Genomic DNA, 27,943 nt, shown 5'->3' with positions numbered 1-27,943 from the left:
AAGCACAGCCTGGACTTTGTGCTGACTGTGACCCAGTGCTGAGTTGTCCCAGTGGCAAGGACTTTTGTGTGCACCTCCATTCCCACACCTGTTTGATGAGTGGTTGTGGAGAGGTTGGGGGCTGCTGTTCCTGTGCCTCCTTTGCCACATGTAGCAGGACCCACAGAACAACTTCAATAGAGATAAACCTAAGAACATTTCCTACATAACTATGTAGCTACAGATGCCCTGATCTACTGCACCGCTATTTCCCTGGCTATCTGGCAACCTGAACAGGTCTGCAACATGCCTGCAAACAAAAGGAGGGTCTGAATCAGTTAGTGAGGAGAAGCACAGGAATTCCCACCCCAGCAAATATCACAATCTGTGGCCACATCAGTGCCCAGCATGGCTATGGAGTTGTACAGTACAGCTATGTCACCCCAAGATGATGGCTGTGCGGCAGATCCATGGTAATGTCTAATCTGCAACCATTACTTTTGTTCTTCTGCCACTGTCATCCCATATTATGCAGGAACACTAAACTGTTAATGTCCACCATAAGCTATCACATAGTCAAATAGGAAAATCTTATATAATAAATATTCCTATCTTGTATAATAAAAATTACATTCAGATGATATAGTTTAGATTTCGCATTGTGTATGATTCACTGAACAAAAACTTTTCTGTTTACTTCTGTTATGTTGTGACTGAAACCCCAGTAATTCAGATTCAGCTGTTTGTTATGATATGTGGTGGCAAAATTAAAGCTGACCAGTTTGATGCTTTTAAAACATTTTAGGTACAGTAAGGGTACTGTTTTATGTGAACTTGGATCCTGTGCTACACAATGGCAATTAAGAAAGTAGCCACGTGAAAGAAGGCAGATATTCACATGTGCATACACACACACACACACACACACACAGAGGCATGCACATGAGGAAGCCTCCAGACATATAAAAATACTGCATGTGAAAAGTACACACATACCTGGATGGGGGATAAGATTTAGACTACCAGGGTAAATGTGATATGCAAAATGTGAGTTTGTCAAGAAAACAAACGTTCCAAAACTCAAACTTCAGTATGGACTGTAATGCACCAAAGGCAGGAACTCACATAGTTGTGAGAGTAACCCAGTGACCAGAAGCAGAAAGTATAATATCTCAAATGAAAAGGCTAGATGAATATATGACATGTTATGTTTACTATTTTTATGTGTCAAGTTAAAGTGTCTAAAAAAAGACTGCAGTAAGTCCAAAAGACAGAAGCTAAAATCATATTTCATGAGTATAATAATAGGATATCATACAAAATAGTATGATATCCTTTTTTAATTTACATTCTTAAACTTGATTCATGTAAGACTAGTTCACTAGTTGTCCTGTCTTGTTTTTACTCTGCTCTCTCTACAAAATTTCCATCTTCTAGTCACAAACGCAGCATTTTCCCTCTATCTCAGCAGTAGGAAACTTAGCATTTCCGAGGTGTGTATGAACGCAGCATGACGCCGCCTGTGGTGGCTCATTACATTATCTGGCAACCGGAGTGGCAGCGGACAGAACAGAGGGGATCCCCGGGATTTTTACGCCGAAGCCAGCAAAATACTAACATTAAACATCTAAAATCGCGGGGAACTCAGTCAGGCTCCTCCTAGACCTCGTAAGTTCACGTATTTCATTACCATATCAACTGATCCAGTATTTACATTTTCAATTAAATTATGTCGACGAAGGGAAGTTTCTTTCTCGGTGTTAGCTCAGCTATCGTAAGTTAAGCTAACTAGCATAGCCTGATCTCTGCTAACGTGCAAGGTAACAGTTCGTGTGTCGCTCAGCTACACGCATACACCTACCGAACACGGACTGCCAAGAACAGACCGCCCCAAAAGTCGAGGAATATTAAAACTAACTTCCCCGGCAAACTTGTATTGAGATGCATCATTAGTGAGATATAATGTAAGTTATCATTTTATTTACGAACAATAAAGCTAACTTACAACACTCAGATAAATTGTTATTTTCTGTGTGTAATTAACGCTTCATTATTTGTGAATAAATTTAGCTGTCTGTCTGTGCAGGCGAGTGTCCAGGGAGTTAGCGTTAGCAGGCTAACTTAGCTCGCTAGCTAGCCTTTTAACATAAGCAGCTCACTGAGATGGGGTCGGTTTCATTGTCTGTCGTGTATCGCTATTTGGACGCCTACAGACATCCAAGCTAAACATCTTAATCTATATCATCATATTTACATGTGTTTATGCTCTGGTGTTCTGCAACTTTCCTGTGATCTCTGTATCCGCAGATGACCACAGTTGGCTGTTAGCTCGCTTTAGTTAGCCACTGGTTTTGTAGCCGGACAGATGGACAGGTTGTTGTTGGCAAGCCAAGTTAACGTTAGCATGAGATAGCTTGTTGTTGTTGATGGGTTAGTTGGAATTAGGTAGCTATTCTTTTGGGCAAAGTTGGGTCACCAAAGTTTACGAACATCATAACCAGTATTGTCATCGGTTATTGCTAAGGCGACTGTTCTTCTTAGCCGCGGATGGATATGATTATGGGTTTTAGAGCCATTGATCTCAGAACTTTGTCAGATTAGCTCAACCGTGAAAAGCCTTTTTATGGAGGCGTAATGGTGGACGGTGGTGCCTCCTTCTGTGTGTGTGTGTGCGTCCACGACTGGTTAGTAGCCATCACCTGCGCCAGACTGCACAACAACTAAGCTTATACTTTGTGTTTGTACCGGAATATTTCTGTCACAGATCAAATTCACCACTGTATCCGTATAATGAGATGTCTTATTTTCAAGTCTATGGACATGGTCTGTGACTACTATATCGTTCATTTCCCGTTCAAGTCAACTATTTAAAGGCATTAATGTGATATTAACCATTTGATGTTAACTGGGAGATATTATTTTGCAGATATATCTGACTTATTATAAATGACTGTTCGGTCTCAGCATTAGATTATTTATTTATTTAGACAGGCATTGCATCTCTACAGCAAGCTGCAAACCACGGGTCATATTTGTGTGGACACCCGAAGCCAGTCTTGTATTCACCTGTCTTTGAGGTGTGTTTAAGCTTAACAGTCGTGTACATCTCATCCCCTTTAGAGCAAGTGCTCTCCTTTTAGAGCAAGCAGACAGCTGGCACCCTTGGCTAGTAATGGGGGACACATGTCACTTTGCATTTTATTATGGACCTTGGATTTGCCTCAGGAGGGGTGCCTCTTATGAAAACCCTCCTGAGAGTGATGTAACCAGACAGGCATAACAAGAGTTCCACTCTTACTCTGCCACATCACGACTGAAACTTTATAAAGATACATCTGTGTTTTCCACTGCTCATTAGGTTTTTTCTTTGTCACAAGGTCAAAGGTACCTCACTTATTGTTGCCATTGCCCAAGTTAATTATTTTATTATGTTAGTCATGGTGTTTGTACATCCTTCATTAAGGAATCTTGAAAGGAACGTTTTTTCAGTTGTGAATAACAGGTTGTGCAGTTCAGTGGTAATGTGCCATGAGCATGAATCTGAAGGATCTATTAAATTTAATGTGTCTAAACTAGGAAAAAAACAGCCCCTTTACTTACACCATTGTTGATACTTTTGTAATGCAATTTGTGCCAGCCATAGATACGGAACTTGAGATCACGTGTTTCATGCATCCTCAACCAAACATGGTGAATCGTGATGTGTATTTTTTTCCCACCCAGACCTGATACCTTCCCTTCAATCTTTGTTTCTTACCTGTGTTAATGACTCAGAACAATATGTAGACCTAATACAGAGGATAACTGTGTAAAGTGTAGTATGGCATTATGGCCTGTCTGGATCGTGATATGGTGTGTGGCGATAATAGCACCCATGTATTCTGGTTGAGTGTGAGCTCAGTCATTGTGAAACAGCTGGTGAAAGTCTCTTCAAAACTGACCAGTTTGACCCACAGTTTGCTTTTGTTTTTAAGATTAAACAACTATAACTTCATCAGGACAAGACTTGACTGTTGGATTTTTAGGCCCATTTGGACAGTAATCATTTGTTGTTTGTCAGATAAGATGCAAAAGTGAAAGTGAAAATCACCTTCTTTATCTGTGGGAGTAGTTCACTTCGTAGCTTTGCATTGTTTTACATACTGCTTCCTACCCTGAGTTAGTACTGTTTACTAGATACAATTGTTGAATTACTAGCTTTTCCATAATGTTTCAAAGTGATTCGATGCTTGGACAGATTTTGGTTCAGGTCATGTAGTAGTAAAGCCAATTTATTTATGTATCCCAGTATCAAATATGTTTCAAGGGGCTTTACAATTGATACAGCATACAACACTCTCAATTCAGAATTCAGATGAGGAAAAGCTCTCCAAAGCAAGTCCTTTTTTTGATACGGGAAAAAAAGAAGATGGAACGGAGAAGTGGATGGACATGCAACAGATGTTTTGTGTACAGAACAGACCAAAATAGAGAAATTACAGCAGGATGACAAAATCATAGATTAGACATATATGAGGGATGTGGGAGGATGTCAAGTAACTTTCAGGTACTACAAAACAGACCTGAGCCACACAACCATGGAAACCTGAAAGAGGACAGACCACAAAAACATACAAAAGTGGCAAATAGTAGAAAGGATAAAAAACATACAGAGGGAGTGAGAGACAAGGACAACATCCACACTAGAGAGAAACAGGTAAACAGTACAAGGCATGAAGTAATCAAAGAATAAGCAACAAACTGAAAGTTAAGGGCAAAGATAAGTGTTAAGTTTGGTTTTAAAGATCTCAGCAGTCATACTGTATGATGTCGGCAGAAAGGTTATTGCAGAGGAAGTGGGAATGAAAGAAGGCCCTGCAGCCAGCTGACTTATTTTGCTAACTCTGGTGACAGACAGGAACCTTGTATTCTGAGAGCAGCAAGTGTGAGATGGAATAAAAGGCTTAAGGAGATCAGACAGGTAGGAAGGGTCTGCCAGTTTACAGTTTTGTAAGTCATCAAGTATGATCTAACGTGGTAGTTTTTCACCTTAGCAGATCTTTAAAATGAATGTCTTTTTGGCCTTTTATAACTGTCAGGACAGATGAGTAGTTTATTAGCCGCAGGGTCCCACCCAAAGGCCTTGGGCAATTCTTGCCGCTTGAAGAGAGTAATCCTCCAATGTTTGACTGTTTCTTGTTTACCCTGTTGGACTTCATATTGACTCAACCACGTGTGTTAACCTTGTGACCAACTGTCTTAGTCACAACTTGATTCCACTGGGCTCAGTCGAGTTGCATTCTGGCTCCTAGAATGATCGGGACCGTTCTAGACAATGCTTGTGATTCCACCAGACGTGCGGAAGTAGTTTCCCTCTCTGGTCAAAATATGTGACTTGTCTGTTTTCGACTGAAGCCATGTAAAGTTGCACAGAGCAGCTCGAACTGGAGGTCAGACTCAGGATTCACATACAGCATCCGGTTTATTTGTAAAACAAGCATCATGTACAGATCTGCAATTGTATATCACATCAAAACAGACAAAAAAGAAACCGTTTAACTCCGTACCCTACATACACATGGTAGAGGCACAAAAATCAAAGAAAAACAACTAGCTTAACAACATGTGAGCAAGTTAACAAAATTGAGCAGGTAAAATGCTCCACCTCCTGTAACTCTCTCAGTGGAACAGAACTAAACTGTTTCTCGGCTGAAAAGTGATGCAGCTGTACCTGGTAGAATTTAACAGGTGGAGGTACACACTTAAGTGATGAGTTGGGAATTGTGCTCAGTGAAGCTAAGATCCACAAATTGTAGTTGTGTGCGTTGAACTTTGACTAAGTTACATACTCCACTATACTTCCTACACTGATTGTTTGTGTGGCTAACACCCAACGAATTACTGCCCCTGGTTGCCTCTGGACATAAAACATTGTAGAAGACAGATATTTCTTTGCTGAATGGCCACTTGTTGATAAGGTGGGTCATATGGTTTACAGTAAATGACCCTTAAATAATAAAGTGAGGTTGTTGGGAGATTATCTTGTATGCCTGTAGAGGTGCTATTTTCGAGAGGAGGCACTGAAATTCGCTCCAGTTCTTACACAGTGTATATTTTATTAAAGCAGAAAATGCCTCAGACAAAAACAAAATGCAGTAGGCACAAATGACACCAGGCCAGCTGCTACAGGTTTTTTGCTGGTATTGTGTGCCAGTTAATAAAGATTGAGCTTCATTCAACACTTTCAGTAATATGCAATCATAGGGGCTTCCCAAGATGGTGGCTAAACAATCTAAACTGTTTGCCACTGTCTGTCTGGCTGCCTCTATAGCTTTATGTCTTTAAATTTCTGGAGTTTCAGGTACTGGTTTACATTGACCTCTACAGCCAATCAAATTGGGGATCGACCAGTACCAATTATTAGTAATCAAGGAGACCAGTAACTACACTATATAGATAAAAGTATCCAGACACACCTCTTCATGGGTCTGCTAGGCCCCTCATTTCCAGTGAAGGCAAATCTTAATGCTTCAGCATACCAAGACATGTTGGACAATGCTATGCTTCCAACTTTTTGGCAACAGTTTTGTGAAGACCCTTTTCTATTACAGCATGACTGTGCTCCAATGCACAAAGCATAGTGCCCATAAAGACACTTTGACTTGACTGGCCCACACAGTTACTAGTTACTTTGCAAAATCTGATTATTACAAAATAAAAAAAAACTGATATATTACTATTGTATCACTTATTTTAAAATGATCTTGCTGAACAGTTTATTCTTAGATCCTTATATTTTAAGAGCTGTAACCAGCACCGTCACTGAGTTAGTAAGAGCCCACTGTTCACTTAGATTATGTTTATGTGTGAGCACTTACCACTTACTTTCTCCCCTTCGGCAACCCACATGACTACTGGTGCTAATACTGGCTAATTGCACATCTACGGATTATGGAATACACATTTCTGAAGTTGTTTTTTTAGTTTGTCTCTAACAATTGCTTCCTCTGTGTGGCCAGTGCTGACACAGCAAATCTTGAACTCTCAGTTCAGCAAACAGGCAGGCTGGTAACTTGGATCCATGCAACATCAAGGCATTTGTCCAAGAGGGGACAAACTGCCCTGCCTGAAAGACTGTGAGTATATCTCATCAGCACCATGTCGTACCTTGCCTATAAGTAATCAAAATAAGGGCTGAATACCCTGACTTTGATAGTTTTGTTCCACTTGTCACTTACCCAGGTTATCATGAGCAAAGTCCTCCACTAGTAGAACGTGCATAGTTGTAGACACTGAAAATGTTTGTAAAATCACAGCTGTGTGTCAGGATTGTAAAGGGGCTGCTTGAAGAATCAGGCTAAATTTATAGAGTCACACTGGATGAACAGTGGTGAAAATAATTCTGAAATGCTCTTTGTACCATAGTGCTGTGAGGTGCTCTATACACTGCATTGATTGTCTTTTTCCACATCACACCACGTAGGCAAAAAAATGACCTGACTGTCATCAGTGTTTTCCTTGGTTGACTGCTTTAGCAAGGTGGCAGAGGGGCCAGATATATGGATGTGTAAACACTGGGAAACCACTACACATCTCATTTAAAATGAAAATAGATTCCTCTTAAAGCTGCTTTCACGTGTTACTTTCATTATTTCTTTCGTCCAGAACAGCTGGGAAGAACTTTAGGAGCAAATGCCACGAGATGAGTTTATGTTAAAACAAAATTATGACTGGTGTGTTAACTACATAACAAATTAATCAGAGCACACAAGGCAAGGTTACCTCCTCAATTGCCACATGATCTGTTGCCGACAAGTGATGTAGCATATTTTTTACATGGTGTGCTGTGCAGTGCTCACTCTACAAAAAATACTCTGGGCTACATTGCATCGCTTCCTGCAAAACTTCACAGAAGAATATATATCACGACCACCATCATCAGTTTGTTTTAATCAAACATTCTCTGCTGTGACTCAGCTTAAAACACCTAATCTGTCAGTAGAGGTGTAAATCATCGGTTCGATCACAATATGATATTGTATCAATTCTTTTGACAACAATACAGTCATTTCTGATATCAGAAAGTCTGCCACAATACAGTTTTGCTTTGATTCAATTCAGGATCCTGTGACTGATATGAGATGATTTTTTTAAACTGTCTTGTTCTCTGTCTCTGTATGCAGTCAGTGGTGTGAACACAGTGTGTGTTTGGTGCAGCTATAAATGCTTGTAGAACATTGGGAGACTGGGTTGGAATTAGACGTCTTTGTAGTTGCTACTAGATGTTTTTGTGTTGGGAAGACTGGTCACAAGCAACTGACTGAATTTGTGTGGTGACTGCTCTCCCTCACTACGGAGGAAACAACTTTTTACAGACACCTTTTAAGCCTACAGATAGTAGGTGATTAAAGATTTTATGGATCAGACTTTTGGTGGTGTATTGTTTTAAAATTACACATTTTTAGGAGCATGTACATGTAGGAAGGACGGTGACACCAAATGAAGGATGACAGACTGTAGCAAACACGGATGTAGTCTATGTGACATTGCCCATAGGTTTCTGAAGAACCATTGTTGAAACTCAGTATGGTGGCTCCTGCCATTGCCATCTGGACTGTGCCCCATGCCATCAAACCACTGGCTAAAAATGGGCAAAGAGGTGAAGTACAGAGGTCCTGGGTGGCCTGTTAGTACAATTAACCACACAGCAAGCCAAATATTTTGTCAAATATTTGCATGAAAAATTCTGCATAAGGCACCAACATCACAAACATGGCCTAGAGGTCAAGTTCAATGACTTGAATTAGCTGAGATGACGCCTAGCAGATGCTATACAGCTAGCTGTTACTCAAATGGTTGTGCCCTTAATTGAGTTAGATTTTGTAACTATTTTTATTATTAAATTGCTGGCCAAACTAGTGAAAACTTTTTTTTTATGTATGCTGCTTGCTGTGCTCGGTGGCCCGTGACATCACAGCTTTAGAAGGTAAAACCCCATGATCATTAGTGTAATCCATTATTAAAGGAAATTCACATTACACAAACTGTGTCTTTGTTCCTAAATAATCACAAAACCAAGCCCAGCAAGTTACAGCACATCTTGAAGCTTATCTAGTCATTCACTGGGTCTCATTCAATTTCTGACATTCATTCTCCGTGGAAAATGCTTTGTAATTAACAGTACTGCATGGCATGTTTTTTCTGCCTGGCTGATTGAATAAGATGTGGTGGAGAGGAATTTGGCATTTACCTGATACCATCAAATATTTTATTTCCAAATCTTTCATCTCACTTGATACTAGTATTGTGTACGTGTTAAACATCATTTTAAATGATTTTTTTTGCTCATTCTATTCTTCAGTGTTTTATTTCCTAAAGGCTAACCTTTGCTAACCCCTACCCTGATGAGGATCACCTGAGAGTTGGAATGGCCAACTTAAAAAATATGAGGCAACTGGCATACTTTATCTAGTTGTGTTCTCCAGCTGTATGCTCAGCTCCTAACTGTCCTGTTTAGTATGTTGTATTTCTTTGCACCCTTTAAGATCCTATTTCGTCCTGCTATGGTCACTTCCTGCTACCTTTCATTTCAGAGAAATGTAATCTGATAGCAGTCTGCGTGTGTCCTGGCCCTCCAGTCTTTATGTGTGTATGGGCTTCTGGTTTTACAGGATTATGGAGTAACCATTTGGAAGCAATTTGGCTGAAATTAGAGATTAGCCCTGTCTAGAGTTTTTGAAAACGTTTAGCTTTTTTTATGTTAGGTCAACCAGTAAACATTGTTGTAGAAAATGTATCCAGTGATTTTGGGATTTGAGTCTAAAGAAGTCTACCCGAGAAGCTTGACTTGAGATGTTAAGGTGCTTTAGAGCTTCATAATCTAGATGTTACTTTTATCATTCGGTTACTGAGGTATGTCCTGTTAATGGTCGGTTAACTGAAGATTAAGTTAAGATTAAGTGTGTGTTGTGTTGTCATGTACAAAGGTCTGACTTGTGCTTCCTAGACTTACTGCTGTTGTCGTTGTAATGTAGCTGAGGGAGAATATAGGTGGAGACATGCGCACACACACTTAGACTGTTTGTGGCTCTGGCTCTCACTTGCTCGCTCACACACACACACACACACACACACACACACACACACACACACACACACACACACACTCTCACTCACACTGAGACAGTCTGGCAGATTCAGGGTTAAAGGCTTCCATTTTGTTAGGTAACACCCTAATGGTCTGATCTGTCAGTGCCGTTAAAATGGCAGGGGCTTAACCCTTGGCGTTCAGAACACAACTACTAGGGACACATACACATGCACACACACTGGTCTCGCGAGCCTACAAGAGAACAACTTGGAGAGGGAGAGAGAGAGAGGAGGAAGAGTATTTTTCACTTGGGTACAGTTAGATTATGGCTCAGCTAACCACATGCGCTCTGCACCCTTCTCCCTCCCCCAACTATGGCACCACCTCATCTGGATCCCTTCCCCCACTCATAGCCTTTTGAGCACAGATTAGCATAGGTAGTCTGATGAGGTTTTTATATTAGACAATATCCTAAAGAAAAAAAAACTTTACTCCTTGATAGCCTGAAATGATTTTGTAAAATTGAAATAGCATTTTTAAGTAGGTTATGACATAAACAAAGCAGTAGGAGTAACTAGTTGTCGAGGTGAGTGAATTCTGAATTTAAAATGATGATTTTCTGGTCATATCTGCTAGTAAGATTATGGGCAGTTTGAGCGATTAATTTAATATTACAGGGCCAGGACCCCATAGCCACACAAGAAAACAAGGTGCTGCTCTGTTGTCTTTTATTGGACAGTAATAATCCATACTTGTAGTGCTTTTATTGGACAGTGTAATTGCTGTTTTCCCTCTCATCGAACCCTGAGGACACAGTTGGAAAGCCTCATTTTTTTTTTAAAATGACTGGTAATGTGTTGGCTGGCTGGGTCCAGTCCCAGCGGGAAGATCGTTACAGAGCTGGAGATGAGTCTAGTCCGCCACCTGGGGGATGAGCCTTTGCCATTGATCTGCTGTCTAAGAACTACTGGACACAATAGCACACCAACTGAGAACGAAACCTGGCGTGTCAGTGCAGGTCAAAAGATTTGTGCATCATCTTATGGTAACACACTATACACAGGGATGAGAGATTTCCTTCATACACCTTATGCTATTGTCAAGATCAACCCTCCCAAAGAAATTCAGATGTATTAAAGCTATTGATTTGAGAAAGCCATATTTGTTTGCTTTACGTGATTTTTAATGGGCAGTTAAGGTCCTCTTTCACTTGCAGCCCCTAACTCCCACATCATCTGTTATTTTACTGTCTTAGATATGCTTTGCCCTTATGCTTCATTATGAGGGAAAGGAAAGGGACGTGCTATTACTCCTCCTCCATAGTGTCATGAGAGGAACAGACACAGATCACTAATTGCTGGCTGTCGTCTCCTTTCCTCATCCTCTCGTTATGTTTGTTGCTGTTTATCGGTAATGCATTTGTAGATCTTCGTGAGGTTTGATTGTTAAATTGGCATACTATAACCTCTACAACAGCTGATGTAGCACACATGCACATGTATATAGCTTTATTTTACCTTACTAATTCATAGTTTATATTTTACATCTACTTTTTGCATGCTCTTCTCAAATTGCCTATTTTGTTAAATTACTCTATTTTTTAATATACTTCAAACTTTTTATGGCATTCAGTGTGGACAGCAAAGTAAGAATTTTATTGTACAGGGGATCCTGTTTCCTTACTGTGCATATGACAATAAACGCTTGGATCTCCAATCTCTCCAATGTATGAAGGAGAAGCACTGTCTGTTGTTGTCACTACTGCAGTACTTGCATACTGCGCTACTTTCCTGTAAATAGCATACAGTTCACACACTATTGGGTCATACTAAGGACAAAAAGAAAACAAGTGTCAAATTGGCAAGGAATTTTGGATGCTGTCAGTGGCCATGTGTTGGTTAACACATCAATCATCCAAGACAGGGAAAAGAAACCCAGTTATGTCCAACAACAGTGTATCCCAATACCTTATAAACTACATAAAGACGTTGATGCTTCACTTAATTTGTCATTTATGAAGGGTTCAAGTCTCCATCTGGTCACAAACCACACTCTAAGCCCTCCAGTGTCCAGCATGTTGCATGAGAATTACTTAACGTTACAGTAGAGCTCTGTTATTTTGCTTATGTCAAAATGACAGATGGACTTTTTTCAGATTTTTCTGTCATCATTGTTGAAAAAAAAAATGAGGGAAAATACTTAATTAGCACAATCCCTGGGTCCTGTGACCTCACAAAACATGTTTTTGGCCATAACTCAAAATTCACATGCTAATTATGACAAAATGTCACACACATGTGTAATAGGATAATAATGATGAAATTATGAGAGACACTAATCTTAAGTGTCAACCTTGAAACTTCTGTGCTGCATTGTTGAAGATGTAAGATGTGAAGCATCCATGTTTTAGAATTAGGATCCTCTTCAGATTTTGGAGTCAAGCACATGAACACATAGAAGGAATTCGACTGCTTCTCTCAATGAACTTATGCACCAGTAGACATACATATACAGCAGTAGTACACCACAAGATCTGGTTTTGATCTTGAGAATGAGAATGAGTTTTAGGTGATTGTTGTTCACTAGTCTTCACTACAGGTATTGTGTGACTTTTGACAGAGATGGATTTAAATTGCAGCTTGACAAGTGCTTGGAGGCATATAAAAATGATATGATAATTCTAGTTCTTATATTTGTTGTGTGAGTGTGTTGGGAGCAAATCTTTTATGAACCTCTTCCAAAATCAGTCTGCATTTTAAATCCCTGTAACCTGAGCCTGGCCTCGAGAGTGTGTGGGCTGTGTGTGTACTGTAAATCAAAGGGCTGTCGTGTGACACTGCTTGCTGACTTGATAGTAAGAAATGGAGTGGAGTTCTGTTCAAGCATTGTTGCCAGTAATAGGCCGAACAGATCCTTGATTTTATGGCAGCTAGGTTTAGGGAACCAGTTCCCTTCAGACATCTCCCGATGGACTTGCTGATGGACAAGTCAGACTTGTTTTGAGATTGTAGTGTCAGTTTCATTTGGTCTTACTTGCTGGATAGATGGAGCTGTGGGAGCTTTGAAACTGCCAGGAATGCTCCTACCACTGATTGAGTGAGGATCTTTTCACTGTTGCTTGCCTGACCTTTCAAATTACAAATTTCTTTAAACCCGAATCTTTTTTTTGCAGAGATTGCCATGTAAAAATATGCGTATTGTGTTCAAAGAGGCTGCGTTTAAAATGAATTGTATCCGTTTGTCTGTACAGCATCTCCTGTAATTGCAAATACTTTGTACAGTGTTTCAGTGCAACATTATCTCAACTTTAAGATGCCCTTTCTAGATCAATCTTGTACAATTTTGTTTTTTATTCATGCAGTATCCCAGAGTGTAAATCTCCTATAACCTGGATGTTGTGAATGACCTGCAATTCAAAACAGGCCCTCAGGGATCATATAGAAACCAAGGTACTGAATAGAAAATGTGCTCCAGTGAGTTGTACTCCTTCACTCTGGGCTTATTGAGGTGGCGGGTGATGCAACAAGTAGAACTATTGCACACATCCCTGTCAGTCCATCTTGTGTGTGTGTACAAAGACTCATAATCACAACATATGCATGGACTACAGATTTACTTTGCCCTGTCACTTAGCAGCATCAGCTGCACTGAACACGTGGATTAATGATGTTACCCGTCTCTTCTGGGACAAGAGTTGCCACGTGTCTCTAGACCTGAAACTAGCAACCACAGCCATCCTAGTAACGTGCAGGTCTGACACTGCCCCATCCCAGTGGGTTACAGTCATTTTGTACCTTATACGGCTCAGCGTCACACTGTTACAGCCAGGTCAATGTGCAGCCACCATTTCTACAGACTCATATGGTAAAGTATGGCTTCTGAAATGCTGTGATATATGAGTATGCACACAAAAACACCCATACACAAGCTGTCATCTCTGGCAGATAAATAGGCTTTGTGTTCAGGGATGGTACACTGGGGCACATCTGTCCTTGTTGTGTACCAGAGCAGAGTGCAGTTTAGGCTCTACACACTGATATGCAAACACAGACATGAACGTTTTGGCTGTGTTGCAGTGAATTTTTTTTATGAATGTGTTTGTTGGTTTAGTTATTTCTCGCATCTCCTCCACACCATGCACAGTGTCAAGGATGCTTATGTCTTATCTCCAGTTAAAATAAATCTTAGTGGAGTTTACAGATGTGAATTGTTAGAACAAACTGCAGCCTCACTGTAGACAGTGCTTTGCTGAAATTGCTGACAGTATGCCAAAAGCTAAATATAAAGTCTGTGTGTGGCAAACAGTGTGATGTAAGGGCACATGAATACCACAATCTCTATGATTGGCCTGAAAAGTAGATTGTGTATGCCTGCAAGATTGATCACAATTTAAAGTAGTCAAATCTCCTAACCAAATTTTCCCATCTTGTCCCAAATCTTAAAATGTTTTGCTTTACAAACAACAGACCTGTCATGGGAGTTGTATACATTTAGATTGTAGAGACAGCCTGATTTAGCTGGGCCGATTACCTGGTCTGAATTGGTACACACTGCTTTTTCTCTCTATACTCTGTGGTCTCACTCCAGCCCACAGCACTATCTGACTGGCTACATGTCACCAGCAATAATCTATCAACACTGAATAATCTGAGTCTGCAAAGTGAATAGTAATTAAAGCTAAGAGTACAGCATTTGACTCCAAAATGTAGTATAACGGAAGTATAAAATAGTAGAAAGTACAGTTATGTCAAAATTGTAATTAAGTATAATACCGAAGTAAACTGTAGTGCAAGTGTCAAATTTCCATGAAGTTTTGGTGCAAGTAATTTATATTGATGATTTCTTGAGGAATCATTTTTGCTCTTGTACTAAATAAGTTATTGGTCTCCTTGACTTATAAAAACTGGTGTCAGTATTGGCCTTGAAAAACATATCTGTCAGTCCCTATTAGATTCCTATAGTGACTTATAACCTTTGCTTTTAATCTTTGAACTTTAGAAAGCAGCAGAGAAAAAGATGTTTTTCTTCTGCTACTCTTTCTCTCCTGGGGTTAAACCTGTGCCTTCTCAGTCGCAAACCAGTTTGAACCGGCTTTCAGGGATGTGCAGTTTGTCTCTCTTGGAATCTTGGAATAGGGTCATGTGGAGCTGGTGATGTCACACTGGACTAGGAAGACCTTGAGTCAGCTTTCTGAATCAGACGTATAAAATGGTCTGTATACATGTGTGCGCTTGGTTTCAGGACAGGTCATCAGGATTTTTAAATCTGCAGTGACAGACATGAGCTCATCTTTTGTGTTTTATAAAATGCTTTATGAAATGTTAATTCAAATGAGTCTGTAAGTGCTGTGGGACAGCACGCTATATCCTTTCCAGCATCAATATTGTGTTGTGTGCATGTGCAATAGTTACATTGTGGGTATTCCCATTATCAACAGCAGCTTGTCGTGATGCTGATTAAAAGTTAAAGTTTTCATATCATGTGACTGATCCTTGTCCGAATCGAAGAAACACTTGACACACAACACGTGTACAAAACTTGCGGTATCCAGATCTATCTGTACTTACAGCTTGTCAGCATTTAGATAAATCGGTTTGTTTCTTGAGGCTGAGAATGTGACCATCCTCAGCTGTGCTGGGAGGCCTGTTTATCTTCCACCATGCACATTAAGCACATGCTTGATCATCTTTACAAATGGTAGCTTACATGTACTTATGTAAAGTTTATTAAGAAATATATTCTTTTCCCCAATACCTCTCCACCTATTCTCTCACCACTTATCTATCCTGTAGTCGCATTCCTCAAACCGAAAGTGGAGGAGTCCAGGCTGGTTTCTGGAATGGTAGCAGAGGGCAGAACCAAGTATGGTAGAAGTACGAGGGCGGGTTTGTTTTGTTAGAAACGGATAGACCTCTACAGTACCCAAATGATGGAAATGATTTTTAATTGCATATCTGTACATGAATAGCACATTGCATGTATCTGTTAAGATTTCAGTTCAATTGAATGTATTTATATAGCACCAAATCACAATAAAGTTATCTCATGACACTTTCCAATTAGAGCAGGTCTAGAAAAGACTCTTCAATTTAATTTTTGGTACAGAGAGACCCAACAAAACCCCCATGAGCAAGCACTTGGTGACAGTGACGTGGAAAAACATCCTTTAAGAAGGCAGGAACCTTGGAGCAGACCCCGGCTCAATGTAGGCGGCCATCTGCCTTGAGGTTCTATATTTTTTTCCACATTGCAATATATGTCACAGAAAAACAACAAGTCAACATGCCAGTTTTTCTCCCAGAGTCACATAGTTCCATAATATGTGCATGGCATCTGTTGGTGTACTTGGTGTAAATGTTGCACAGTGCTGGTGCCATTTTGCTGTGTAATGGGTTTTCCCTGAAATCTTAGTGAGTGGGATTTGGGTCAGCATGTGGGGCACTGACACGAGACACAAGATGCCTATACACCTCCTGGTTGTCCCTTTTTGTACAGCAAAATGAAACAAAATTTTCATGTAAACATCTCAACAACAAAGCGTTAAATAATATGGTTTCAAGGATGATTATTTCCCCCAAAAACCTTACATACAGGGAATATACTCTTTAGCCAGGGTTGTTTTGTGACTGTTCACACAGTAGGTGGGATTTATTGATAGTTTTTGTTTTAAGCATCTGCCATTTCAACCAAACAAATTGTGTGATATCACTAGATTCAGTTTAGCTTTCTTAAGTCACTCTATTGCGCCAGACACAAAGACAGCAGAGGCTGCCTTCAGCTCACTTTTCGCTATCAGGCTTACATTTGGCAGTGCTGTTGTACAAATTTCGTTGTCCTAACTTTAAATTGAGGCAGTCACAATTTTCTCTGTTCCCTGCAAATGATGCTTCGCGTTGTTTACTGCAGACACAGTAGGTCTCAGTCACACCTCAGCCAGGGTAACTCCACCAACAGTGTCTCACAAAATGTGTACTGCGTCTTGCTCACTGGACCAGTACACAGTTGTCTTTTTTTATGTCCAAATTAAATTACTGGGTACCCTCAGTTGGCTTTAGATGTACTGACCATGGAAGATGATGGTGTGTTTTTCTCAAAATAAAACCCAATAGAATGCTTGTTGTTAAAAATGTATCTCATTTGCAGTCCTCCCACACAAGTTCTATGGACTTACAGAAACCTACAGAGTAGTGTAAAGCAGGGATCCTGTGCACAAAATATGATTAAATCATAAAAAATAATTGAGGATTGCTCAATTGAACACAAAACCTTTTGCTCATAAAAAAAAAAACCAGCAACAACAACGTTTACTATGGACAATGGTGCCGTAGTAACAGTATGCTGTACTCTAGGTATCTGTATATGTTTCAAACCTGTTAAGTTTAATTATTTGTCTATTATTTATTTGCTTTCTGTTTTGTAAATGTATTTACACTGTTTCTGTTTTCTCTCTCTCTAGGGTGAGAGCAGCCATGTCAGAGGAGGCAGTGCGTCAAACGCGCAGCCAAAAGCGGGCTCTGGAGAGGGACCATGCAGCTCATGCTGGGTCCCTGGGGGACACTGACAATAAACGGGTTAAGCTGGAGAAAGGAGGTGCAGCTGGAGCTCCCGTGGCCCTGGTGGGCTCTGGAGCTGAGGGTGTCAAGCTGAAGAGCGAGCAGGCTGCAAAAGTAGCAGCCAGCATCCTAAAATCTGGAGAAGTGAAAGCCACTATTAAGGTGGAGGTGCAGACAGGAGACGAGCCTGTTGACATGAGTACATCCAAAAGGTGAGACATGGAAAAAGAACATAAAAGCAATAGCCATGATGGGGGGCATTATGTCTTCAGGTTGTCTGTCCCGTTCTTCCGATTGAAATATCTCAGTGATTTCAAGGATCTGCTGAATTTTGTTTACATTTGTCACAGGTGTTCACTTGGGCTCAAGTCATTAGAATTGTCTAGAATTTATTTGTGAAAGGTCAAACTTACAGTGACCTCACGAAACACCTTTTGGCCGTGACTCACAAATCCATTTACTAATGATATCAAATAATATAACATTTATATCAAAATTATTACAAAGCACATGAACACATACAAGGAATTTGACTGTTTTTTTTCTCTCTCAATGCACTTGCACACAAATAGATATATAGCAGAAGTCTACAACAAGCTCATTGGTTTTGATGATATTGAGCATCGGGTGATTGTTGTTGCACCATGTGATTAAGCTCTGTGTCAGTCCTCTGTACTCTTCAGTAAAAATAGTCTCTAGGTGAAAACAAAAAGTTTCTCACTGGAATTTATGTACTGGCATCATACATGTCAATGTAATAACCATTTCATATACTTGGCATGTTTCATTAAATTCATTCTGAGCCTTAACTACATATATTATAGAAGTGCTCACAGACATGGATGTAAAGTGCAACTTGATTGGTGTGTGGGGACATACAACCACAAGGCTGTAGTGCTGGTAGTGTATTGAAGTCTATAAGTATTATTAGCTGCTTTGAAGTGTTCTTGCATAGGATCTGGGAGCTCATTGGTCATAAAGAACATATCACTGTTCAGTATACATGATAGTGTCAAAGTTGTTAGTCTGTGAACACCAATGAAAGGAATAGTTTAAGCAGTTGCTTCCATTCCTGTATATTGGACCTCAATATTGCATACTCAGCAAACCTTGTCCACAGTAAACCCTTTGTAAGCATTTACAGCAGGACAAAATACACCATAATCTCCAACCTAGTTTGCGTCTGAGGGTACAAAATTCAGAGAATAGTTTGCTGCTGTGTTTCTATTTGGTTATGTTAAACTGATGTTTAGTGATCATATGGGATAAAAGGGTGTGAATGGACTTCACACAAGCTGACAACTGAGGCACAGTGTTTTTCATTTTTGCGTGCAAGTTTGTTTGAGAACGTCTTGCTTGGATAATTAATGTGCTGTTGGCCTTGTATTTCATGGTTGCATGCACGATGCATGTTCTTGTGCAGAGATGTGTCTATTGGGGTTTTGAGTTTCTCTCTAACTTTGCACTAGCAAGTGGTCTGACAGGAGTCACACAGGAAGTCGCTGTGTGACTGTCGACAGCCTGTCCCCATTTAGAAAAGTTTGAGGCTCCTGAGGCCTGGGCTCCATTTTCTCCCACAGCAGCACCTGAACTCTGCCTCACACTTCACACAAAATGAAGGCTATGTGTCACAAACTGGTTCCAACTGGCCGTTGCCATGGTTTCCACATTGGAAGGAGCAGTTGGAGGAAGGAGGGGTAGTGGGTGTGTCACATGACCACACAGAGACATGCCTGATGTCATGTGATGTGTTTGGTAGAGCAATAAATACACACACTGATGTAATGGCAGTTAAAGTGGAGCAGAGGTGATCAAGCTCTAAGGCTCCGTTTGTGGTATATCATAAGTGTCACCTTCGCCCTCCGTTTAACACTCAGCATGTGTCTGTGCTTACTTGCTGCAAGGCAGTTACCCTATTGTTGTGTATTGAAGACATAGTCTGTGTAGGCCAACTTTGTAAAACTATCAGTGGAATGATGATATAGTCCAAATTCCCTGTGCTGGAAAATAATGTAGTAACTGGACTGAGCATGCCTTGAATGAGTTCACATATAAAATGTCACTGTGGTATTTCCTTCTTTTCTGAAGTGGTTTAAGTGCTTGGTGTACATTTTAAAAGTATGGTAATATTTGAGCACATATTCTCCAGGTCTGTTGCCTCTTTGTAGCTCAGTTACTTCATTCACCTAAAGAGCTTTCACATTACGTAGCTTAAAACGACACAGAGAATTGTTGGTTTATATTTTGAATGGACGATCCCACTGCGCCTAATAAAGACCGATTCAGCAATCCTGTAGTGGGGTCAGAGTGAATCCACGATCAGAGAAGCTGAGGCAGAAACACTGGGAGTTGCATAACCAAGCTGATGTGTGTTGTGATGCTTGTATAAGCTGTTCTCAAAAGACTTTTAGCAACTAGTCCTTGTTATTTCTGGCATTGATGCCAAGGCACCAGGTCACCAGTAGGTCTTCTGTTTGTAAAATATAAAACTCTGTAATGCAACTTGTTTCTGAAATAGTTGATCATGTTGTATGCATGGAATGTAAACAGAGCTGGGGAGGAAAGCTGCTGCCTGTTCAGGCTTCAGGTCAGCATTAAGGGGGCAATCCTTCTCAGAATCGTCAGCACCCTGATAGTGCCAGGGCGTTGGATATCTTTCTAGATTTGAATGAAACATATCAAGGAAGTATTTTCCAGGAAGTAGCAGTATAACATATTAACAAAGCTTGTGTTCTTAGCAGCTGGGCAAAGTAACAGTATGACGGTAAATGTTTGCTGCAGTTTGTGTGGTAATTGCTTAGTCTGCTGAAATTTTTTGCGACAGGAGTGTGCCGAAAAAGTGTGAAGAACTAGGTCAGTGAGTTTGAGTATAAAATATGAACAAGTAAGTAAGGGTGGGGGAAGGGTGTGAAGTCGTGACTGAGTGATTGACTGAGAGAGAGAGAGACAGAGAGAGTACACAATAGGTTGGCTCCTGGCCATGTATTCCCCTCCCCCCCACTGTCACCCTCTCCAGTGTCTCCAGCGGACCTCCGCTCTGCTCAGCTTGTGACTCTGGTGTCGGCAGCTGGGAGGGAGGGGAGAGCTGAGGCCCAGGCTGTGCCGATCCGGCTAGGCCACAGGCCTTTCCACGGAGGTAGGGGAGGGGCGAGGCCCTGCCTGGGTGGTAAACTGGGCCTAAGCTTGAAGCCCTGAAGCCTCTCAGTCGACAGTGTCTGAACAATTACATAACGTCACCGCATAACTTCACATTATGACCCAAACTTCTACCCAAGCAGCTACCTCTCACACACTGTCATATATCACAGACCCTACCTTACCTCATCCTACACCAGTTCTTCTTACCACTCAGACTTCTATTTTTTAATGCATGAATCCTCAGGACCAGAAAGGATTCCCACTGAGGCAGATTGCCCCCCCCCCATGCATATGAAGCTTGCCACTAGCCACCTTTGTTCTCCTCGTTCTTCAGGAAAAGCCACTTTACACTTTAAGGCTGTAAGCATTTTCCTCCCATTAAAATACAAAATATGTAATTAATTTTCCCTTTGTTTGCGTGTTGTTTGTAGCCCACTTTGCTGGGTCTGTTGGAAGGGATAGAGCCGAACGTCCGTTCGTTGTTTTTACCTTTCGCTGGAGATAAATGGTGGTTGCGATCTTCCCCTGCCGCCATTACTCCATTATTGATCTCTTGGTTCTTGTGTGTCCCACTGCACATTTTCACTACAAGGCTGATGAAATCCTAGTTATATGATGCCATCTACTGGATACAAGACAAAACTACATGTTAGTTGTAGTCCACTGTAACTGTGGCACTCTATACTGAAATAGTTGGATGTTGAAACACATGCTCAATTATAGCTGCAGCTGTCGGTGATTTTAGTAATTGAGTATTCTAACAGTTATTCTGACGATTAATTGAATAATTTCATAGTAAGCACTTTTAGAGCAATTGTAAATACACAAAAGAGAAAATAAGACCCGTCTCTTAAAATGAACAACCAGTTGTTGGTTGATAGTAGTGACTAGAACTACCCTGTGTAGGGCAACTATTGAGCATAGAAAATAAACGTGCATTAACCTTTCATATGAACTAACAGTAATTGTAATTGCCAGTGAAATAGCAATAACTAGCAGTCATAAGACTGGCTGAGGACATTTATTTGCTTGGTTGAAGTGTTCTAATTACTTTAACTCACTAGCCTTCATCTCAACTGGCAAGCACAATGATTTTCTGGCATGTTAAATGCTAACACCCGTTTTAGTTTGTGATTGGATGCTGCAATGCTATAAGCATTTAAGTTGTGCGGTGGCAGTAGACTAATTCAGTTTTACCATAAACACACTGTACAGAGTTTTCACTTTGTTTGAGTTGGAAATTATCCCAAACTTGGCACACTTTGTGTTGTTTTTTTCCAGCCTGTTTCTCCTCTTTGCCACACACTATTTTTTCTTTCTCTCTTCCTCAGTTTGCAGTCCACCCCATCACTTTATGGCCTGTGTCCTCAGCATTGTGCGTTCGTAGTAATCATCCTTGCAAAACATAGTGCACGGAGTATAAATACATACACCAAATTAAACAGTAGTTTGAAGCAAAGAATTTGCATTACTTTTTTTTCCCAAGTCGTTTGAGGAATCGTTTCGGGTCTATTCTTAATATTATTGTTTTTGTCTTTCTTGTTGCTCCCTTTAGTGTCATTAAGAAAGAGCGGCAGCCACCATCACCAGATGATGTAATTGTGTTATCAGATAATGAGCCATCCAGTCCTCTCATGAATGGCCACTGCTTCACGAAGACAGACACAGATAAACTTATGGTAGGACAACAACATTTAACGTTTGCATACGACAGAGTCTCATTTTTTTCTCCACTGATTTGGAAGTATTACAACATTTTTGGATTAGCTTTCAATTTTCCACATATGTCTGCTGACTATCCTTTTTATCTGGCACGATGTATATAGAAAAGTTCTCCTGAGGAGAGGGAGCGCATTATCAAACAGCTGAAGGAGGAGCTGAGACTTCAAGAGGCCAAGCTGGTGCTGCTTAAGAAACTGCGACAGAGTCAGATTCAGAAGGAGAGCACGGCGCAGAAGGTAATAACACAAGAAAATAAGAGTGTTGATTGTTAGTCCTGTTTTATAGATGCACGAGGAATGGGAAATGTGTTAAGTTTTTTCAGGTTTTATAAACACACAAGAGTTACTGGTCATAATGTTTCTAGTTTTCTTAAGCATTTTGTTTTCCAACAAAGATTTATAAACATTAATCCTTATCCATTCCCTCAACAAACAACTATGGACTAATGCTGTACCCTGTTGATTTCTAGGCGGCTGGTTCTGTAGCTACTCCACCTCCACTGGTGAGGGGTAGCATCACATCAAGCAAAGGACCCCTCCAGGTAGGTGCTCCATTTTGTTAGGACCACCTGCCACAACTGGGACCACTCTGCATTATACCTTGCCATGGATACTGAGAAACACAAGTGCAGGGCAGCTGAGTTGAGGGTTTCACAGCCAAAATCAAATGCAGTGCTTTTGTGGCGTAGTGTAACTATGAGTTACTGTCCCATTTACTGTATCTTTGGATTCTTGTGTTTATAGGTGACAGGTCGAAGCTCAGGCACGGTGATCCCTCCTCCCTTGGTGCGGGGTGGGCAACATGTCCCGTCCAAACACAACTCTCAGATTGTCATGCCACCGCTGGTCAGAGGGGCTCAGGTTAGTGAGAGGGGCTGTAACCCTGTTTAGATGCTAATTGTCAACACCCTAGTACAGGTTACTCATTTTGAAAAAGACCACTTTGTTCGTTTCTCAATTTGTCTTTTTCTTGCTCGTTTCCTGATGGCTGCCTCTGCGCATCTGCTACCTTCAGCCTATTGCAATGACTCCCCAGCAGATAGCCACTCTCCGTCAGCAACAGCAACAACAGCACAGCGGTTCAGGCCCCCCTCCACTCTTGCTGGCTCCCAGGGCTTCTGTGCCCAATGTCCAGGTCCAGGGCCAGAGGATCATTCAGCAGGGACTCATTCGGGTGGCTAATGTGGCCAACAGCAATGTCATGGTCAACATCCCTCAGGTGAGGACAGAATATATGAGCAAACATTGTACACTCATCTGGGGAAGGATTGTCATAGGAAGCAATGTTAATAGCTACTCATTTCCATTGCTAGTGTGCAAATTTCTCATGTTTATTGTCAGCCATAACAGTGACACCCTGCTGTGTAGTTACTGAAGTGATTTCCTGTGTTATTTGTGTCCAGGCTTCTCCAACTAGCCTAAAGGGCTCTTCAGTGTCACCTAACTCTAGCATCAGTGACTCTCCAGCCAGTCGGCAGGCAGCTGCTAAGCTTGCACTGCGTAAGCAACTGGAGAAGACGCTGCTGGAGATCCCCCCGCCTAAACCTCCTGCCCCTGAGTTCAACTTCCTGCCTTCAGCAGCCAATAATGAGTTCATCTACTTGCTGGGGTTGGAGGAGGTGGTCCAAAAACTTCTGGAGATGCATGGCAGGGGTGGGTTGGATTTGAATAGCTTGGGAATGTGGTGGTGCAACAGCAGACTCGATAGTAGAATATACATGTTTACATCTAGTTTAAAATAGCTGTCTCTCATCTAGGTAATCTGGGCCCAGCTGCTGCCATGGCCAGCTCCATTCCCAAAGAGCCTTTCACCTGTGCCCAGTGTAAGACAGACTTTACCTCCCGCTGGAGAAAGGAAAAGGCTGGGACCATCCTCTGTGACCAATGTATGTCATCCAATCAGAAGAAGGCTCTGAAGGCTGAGCACACCAACCGGCTGAAGGCAGCCTTTGTTAAGGCACTCCAACAGGAGCAGGAGATTGAGCAGCGTATTCTCCAGCAGGCGGCCTCCTCCTCCTCAGTCTCTAAAACCACCTCATCCTCCTCTCCCTCATTGTCCAAGAGTGAGATGCTGGTGTCCCAGCAGTACAAGCAGGTCAGGGCTGCCATGCAGCACAAGTCTGTGGCTGCCCACCACTCCACCATTAAGCAGGTGAGCAGGCCCGTTGAATGTGTTGGCGATGGTTTCCAAGATCAGTAGCCAAAATTCCTGCATGTTAATTAATACTTCTCCCATCACTGTGCCTCTTCGTACAGAGTCAGCTGTCACACAGCCTCCAGTCTGCAGTGAGCTCTCATGGTATGGCCCACTCGTTCACTTCCTCCTCTTCGCTGCAGAGTGCAGTGACGGCAGCGGCGCTGGGCGGCAGGGCAGGTAAGCATGCTGCAGCACGTCTGCTGCAGCAGGGGGCAAAGGTCAGCGGTGGCAGCAGCAGTAACCAGGGCAACGTGTCCGCCTGGAGGAAGCAGAGCGGTGGCAACACAGGTAGATAAACGTGAGACGAGTTTAGGCCGAGAAAGTTCATGCTTTCTGCTCCTCTTTGGGGTAATCACTTTGTTCTAAGGTGGATTCCTCTGGCGCTGTAACTCCTCAGCCTTTCCTCCCATTTTCTCAGGCTAGGAATTTTTATTTTAAGATTATTTTATAGTCTCCCTTGTGGGTTTTTTTGGTATCAAAAGGTGCAGCTTTTACCCATAAATATTTAGAAATCACTGTCAACTTCTTCCTTCATGTTCCTCCATGAGTCAAATTACCTTGAGTGTGTAATATTTCAGTCTCCTGTACACTAACCATTGATTTCTTTGTTTCCTGACAGGTGTCACTATGGCCTACGTGAACCCCAGCTTGTCTGCCCATAAGACCACCTCTGCTGTCGAGCGTCAGCGAGAGTACCTGCTGGACATGATTCCCTCCCGTTCTATCTCCCAAGCAGCCAACACATGGAAATAATGCAATCTCACTCCCTACTGACATCATAACTATTACCCCTCTTAATATCTATAACAGCCATTCTCATTATCATTCTAATCCGTTCTATGGACTCCGCCTCTGGCCAACACGGTGCAGGGAGAATCTGCCTAGTTTTGTTGGATACCGGCATTCCTTCACCTCTTCCTCAGATATTTCTGCTACTATCTTCTCTACCTGAATTCCTCATCCCAAATCAGAGTTGTGCTGCATCAGCTTGGGCTTCTGGGATAGGAGGAATATGTCAAATAGAATTTGGGTACCTTTTTTTGAGGGTTGGGGTTTACATGGGAGAGTACAATTTTACGAACTTCTCCATTGATGTTGCCTCTCCCTCCCTGTATATCGATCGAATCTCCCAGTTGCACCAAGAGGAAAAGATCCCTGAGTTCCCCTGCCTCTGGATTAGGCAGGGAAAAAAAAAATCATGATTATACACAGTAAAATATTCGCCTTACGTCCTATCCCTTTCCTGTCTGAGCCAGTGAGACTCTGGCCCATGTGGTGCCCGAACCGATCATAACTGAAGACCTCATCACAGGGACTGTGGTTGAGCTTTGAGGACCATCCACGAAATAATAACTGCTTCAGCTTTGCAAAAATGAGAAATAAAAAAGGATTGTAAAAATGATCTATCTGCACACAGAGCGCCTCTTCTCTCACAGCCTGTACAGGAGAGAAGTCGACGTGTGTTGGATTATTTTGTATGGCTGAATGTTAGGATCTTGTCTTTTCTTCTATAAGTCATATACTGTGTTTGGAATATTGTGCTCCCCGATACTTTGGAAGTGGCCTATTGTCTAGGTCTGAATTTACAGGCTAATGTTACTGTTGAGGTGGTTTTACATCTGCTGGGTTCCGATGTTGTGGCCTACTTTTAAATACTTTGTTTTTTCTAAGATGAAGAGGAAGAATAAAGATTAAGGTTTCACTGACTCATGTAAAGACACGGAGCGTATGTTTGGAGGACTATTCTTATTGAATATAATAATGTTAAAAAAAAAATCCTTCCAAAGAACTAGTGGAGCCCAAATGGAATCCCTTCTGCTAGAAGGTTTCTAGTTTATTTGAACCCTCTCTATAAACATGAATTCATGCTAAACTGAGGGGGTGTAAGGAATGTCATATTTTTGACATTGTTTTGCTTTTAGTCATAGGTTGTGGTGGATTATTTTTCTTCTATAGACAAACTGTCTCTGGGTTTATTTATAGGGTCATGTTAGTAAAGATATATGCTTATGCCCTAAGTTTGAATGGATCTCCACTTAAATGATTTGTTTTCTCTTGTGTGTCCAGTGGCTCCTGCTCACCTTACAATTGGTCTGAGAGAAGCTGGACAGCTTTCAGAATGTAGTTATGCAAAAACCCCAATGGCAACAAGCGACATGAACTTCTTAGTCTTTAACATTAAGGTGTGTATGATTTGTGTCATGTCCTTTAATTGAGCTAACTATGCCTTTCACATGAGCTCTTGTGCATTTTTATCAGGTTGCAGCAGCACAGGATAAGCTAGTGAAGTACCATGTGTCCTACATTAAACAGGGGAATTCCCAGTGCTCATGGAGTCGAGTTATTTTATTAACCATGTGCTGTTTTGTTTCATTTCAGTCACGAGGGTGGTTCTGTTTCTCTAACCCTACCACTTAGTGATGGCTTTACTCTGACATTTCCGTGGCCTGTCGGAAAATGTCACTGAAGATTAAAAATATTACAATGTTAACGTTTTGAATTTAGGCATTGAAATAGAGGAACGTGTTTATTCATATTTCATCATCTGGATGTTTTATAAGCAAAACATCAAACCCAAGAGGTTGGCCACTCCAGCAGGTATCTTCTCGCTTTCCTGTATATGTCCCATTTTTAATCGTTTTCACATTGAAACAGTAGTGATGATCATCTTATCACCATGCAATTACAAAACTAGAGTCTTGCTGCCCTGTTGGATTTGTGTCTTATATCCAGAGTCAGCGCACTGATTATTGTCAGGTTCCATACTGAAAGGTGGTGCACTGCATTAGGTAACTGGGCATCTGTCGACGTTTATCCCTCTGTACTGGGGTACCATCACTGTACATTTGGGTTTCATTTAGGATGGTGCAACAATTTAGTATGTGCATTTTGCTGATAGGAATACAAGCATACAAAGTTTAATTTAAATTGCTCAAGGATTTGTATTTCTGTCTCAGAGCAGTGTTGGAAATCTTCCAGGTTGTCTGTACATTCCTGACAGGCAGAAAGAAGGTAGCAGCCCGCGTCTTGTGGATGCAAAATAAGCAATCTGGAATGAGCCCATCATTTTGTGCCCTGCTAAGTGTAACCCTGTGCTGTCCTGACTACTGCCTGCTGCTGCTGCTGTTTGACAACAATATCACCATTCCGTTTTGTTAGGGGTTTAACGCTCTGCTAAATGCAGTGCAGACCCAGTGGAAAAGAAAACAATGTATGAGAAATATTTGTTTGTTTTTGGATTTTTTTCTGCTCTATCAAATAATAATAAAACTAATTTTAACCCCTC

General features: G+C 41.3%; 1 protein-coding gene across 3 annotated transcripts; it reads left to right on the top strand.

The window, feature by feature from the left end:
* Positions 1 to 1,491: 1,491 nt before the first annotated feature.
* On the top strand, positions 1,492 to 27,943 carry gatad2ab (GATA zinc finger domain containing 2Ab). 3 transcript variants are annotated; one of them, XM_046390915.1, is made up of 12 exons: positions 1,499 to 1,647; positions 6,978 to 7,094; positions 17,505 to 17,813; positions 22,295 to 22,418; positions 22,566 to 22,697; positions 22,931 to 23,002; positions 23,205 to 23,321; positions 23,476 to 23,679; positions 23,864 to 24,113; positions 24,218 to 24,612; positions 24,717 to 24,945; positions 25,277 to 27,943. In XM_046390915.1, exons 3-12 carry the CDS (start codon positions 17,518 to 17,520, stop codon positions 25,408 to 25,410), a joined length of 1,953 nt encoding a protein of 650 aa, XP_046246871.1. In that variant the 5' UTR covers positions 1,499 to 1,647; positions 6,978 to 7,094; positions 17,505 to 17,517; the 3' UTR covers positions 25,411 to 27,943. The 3 variants fall into 3 exon arrangements, with proteins under 3 accessions (XP_046246870.1, XP_046246871.1, XP_046246869.1); XM_046390914.1 differs by lacking the exon at positions 6,978 to 7,094 and having other exon boundaries at positions 1,492 to 1,647; XM_046390913.1 differs by lacking the exons at positions 1,499 to 1,647; positions 6,978 to 7,094 and adding an exon at positions 1,681 to 1,943.

This window comes from Scatophagus argus, chromosome 6 (assembly GCF_020382885.2).
Source record: "Scatophagus argus isolate fScaArg1 chromosome 6, fScaArg1.pri, whole genome shotgun sequence".
Taxonomy (NCBI): domain Eukaryota; kingdom Metazoa; phylum Chordata; class Actinopteri; family Scatophagidae; genus Scatophagus; species Scatophagus argus.
The sequence above is the reverse complement of the archived record's forward strand: the minus strand, read 5'-3'. Positions and strand labels throughout refer to the sequence as shown.

What these genes read in the sequence shown, in the direction of transcription:
- gatad2ab (XM_046390913.1), top strand. An exon ending in CAGACACAGATAAACTTATG is followed by an intron (nt 22,419 to 22,565) that starts GTAGGACAACAA and finishes CGATGTATATAG; the next exon opens with AAAAGTTCTCCTGAGGAGAG. An exon ending in GCAGAGCGGTGGCAACACAG is followed by an intron (nt 24,946 to 25,276) that starts GTAGATAAACGT and finishes GTTTCCTGACAG; the next exon opens with GTGTCACTATGGCCTACGTG.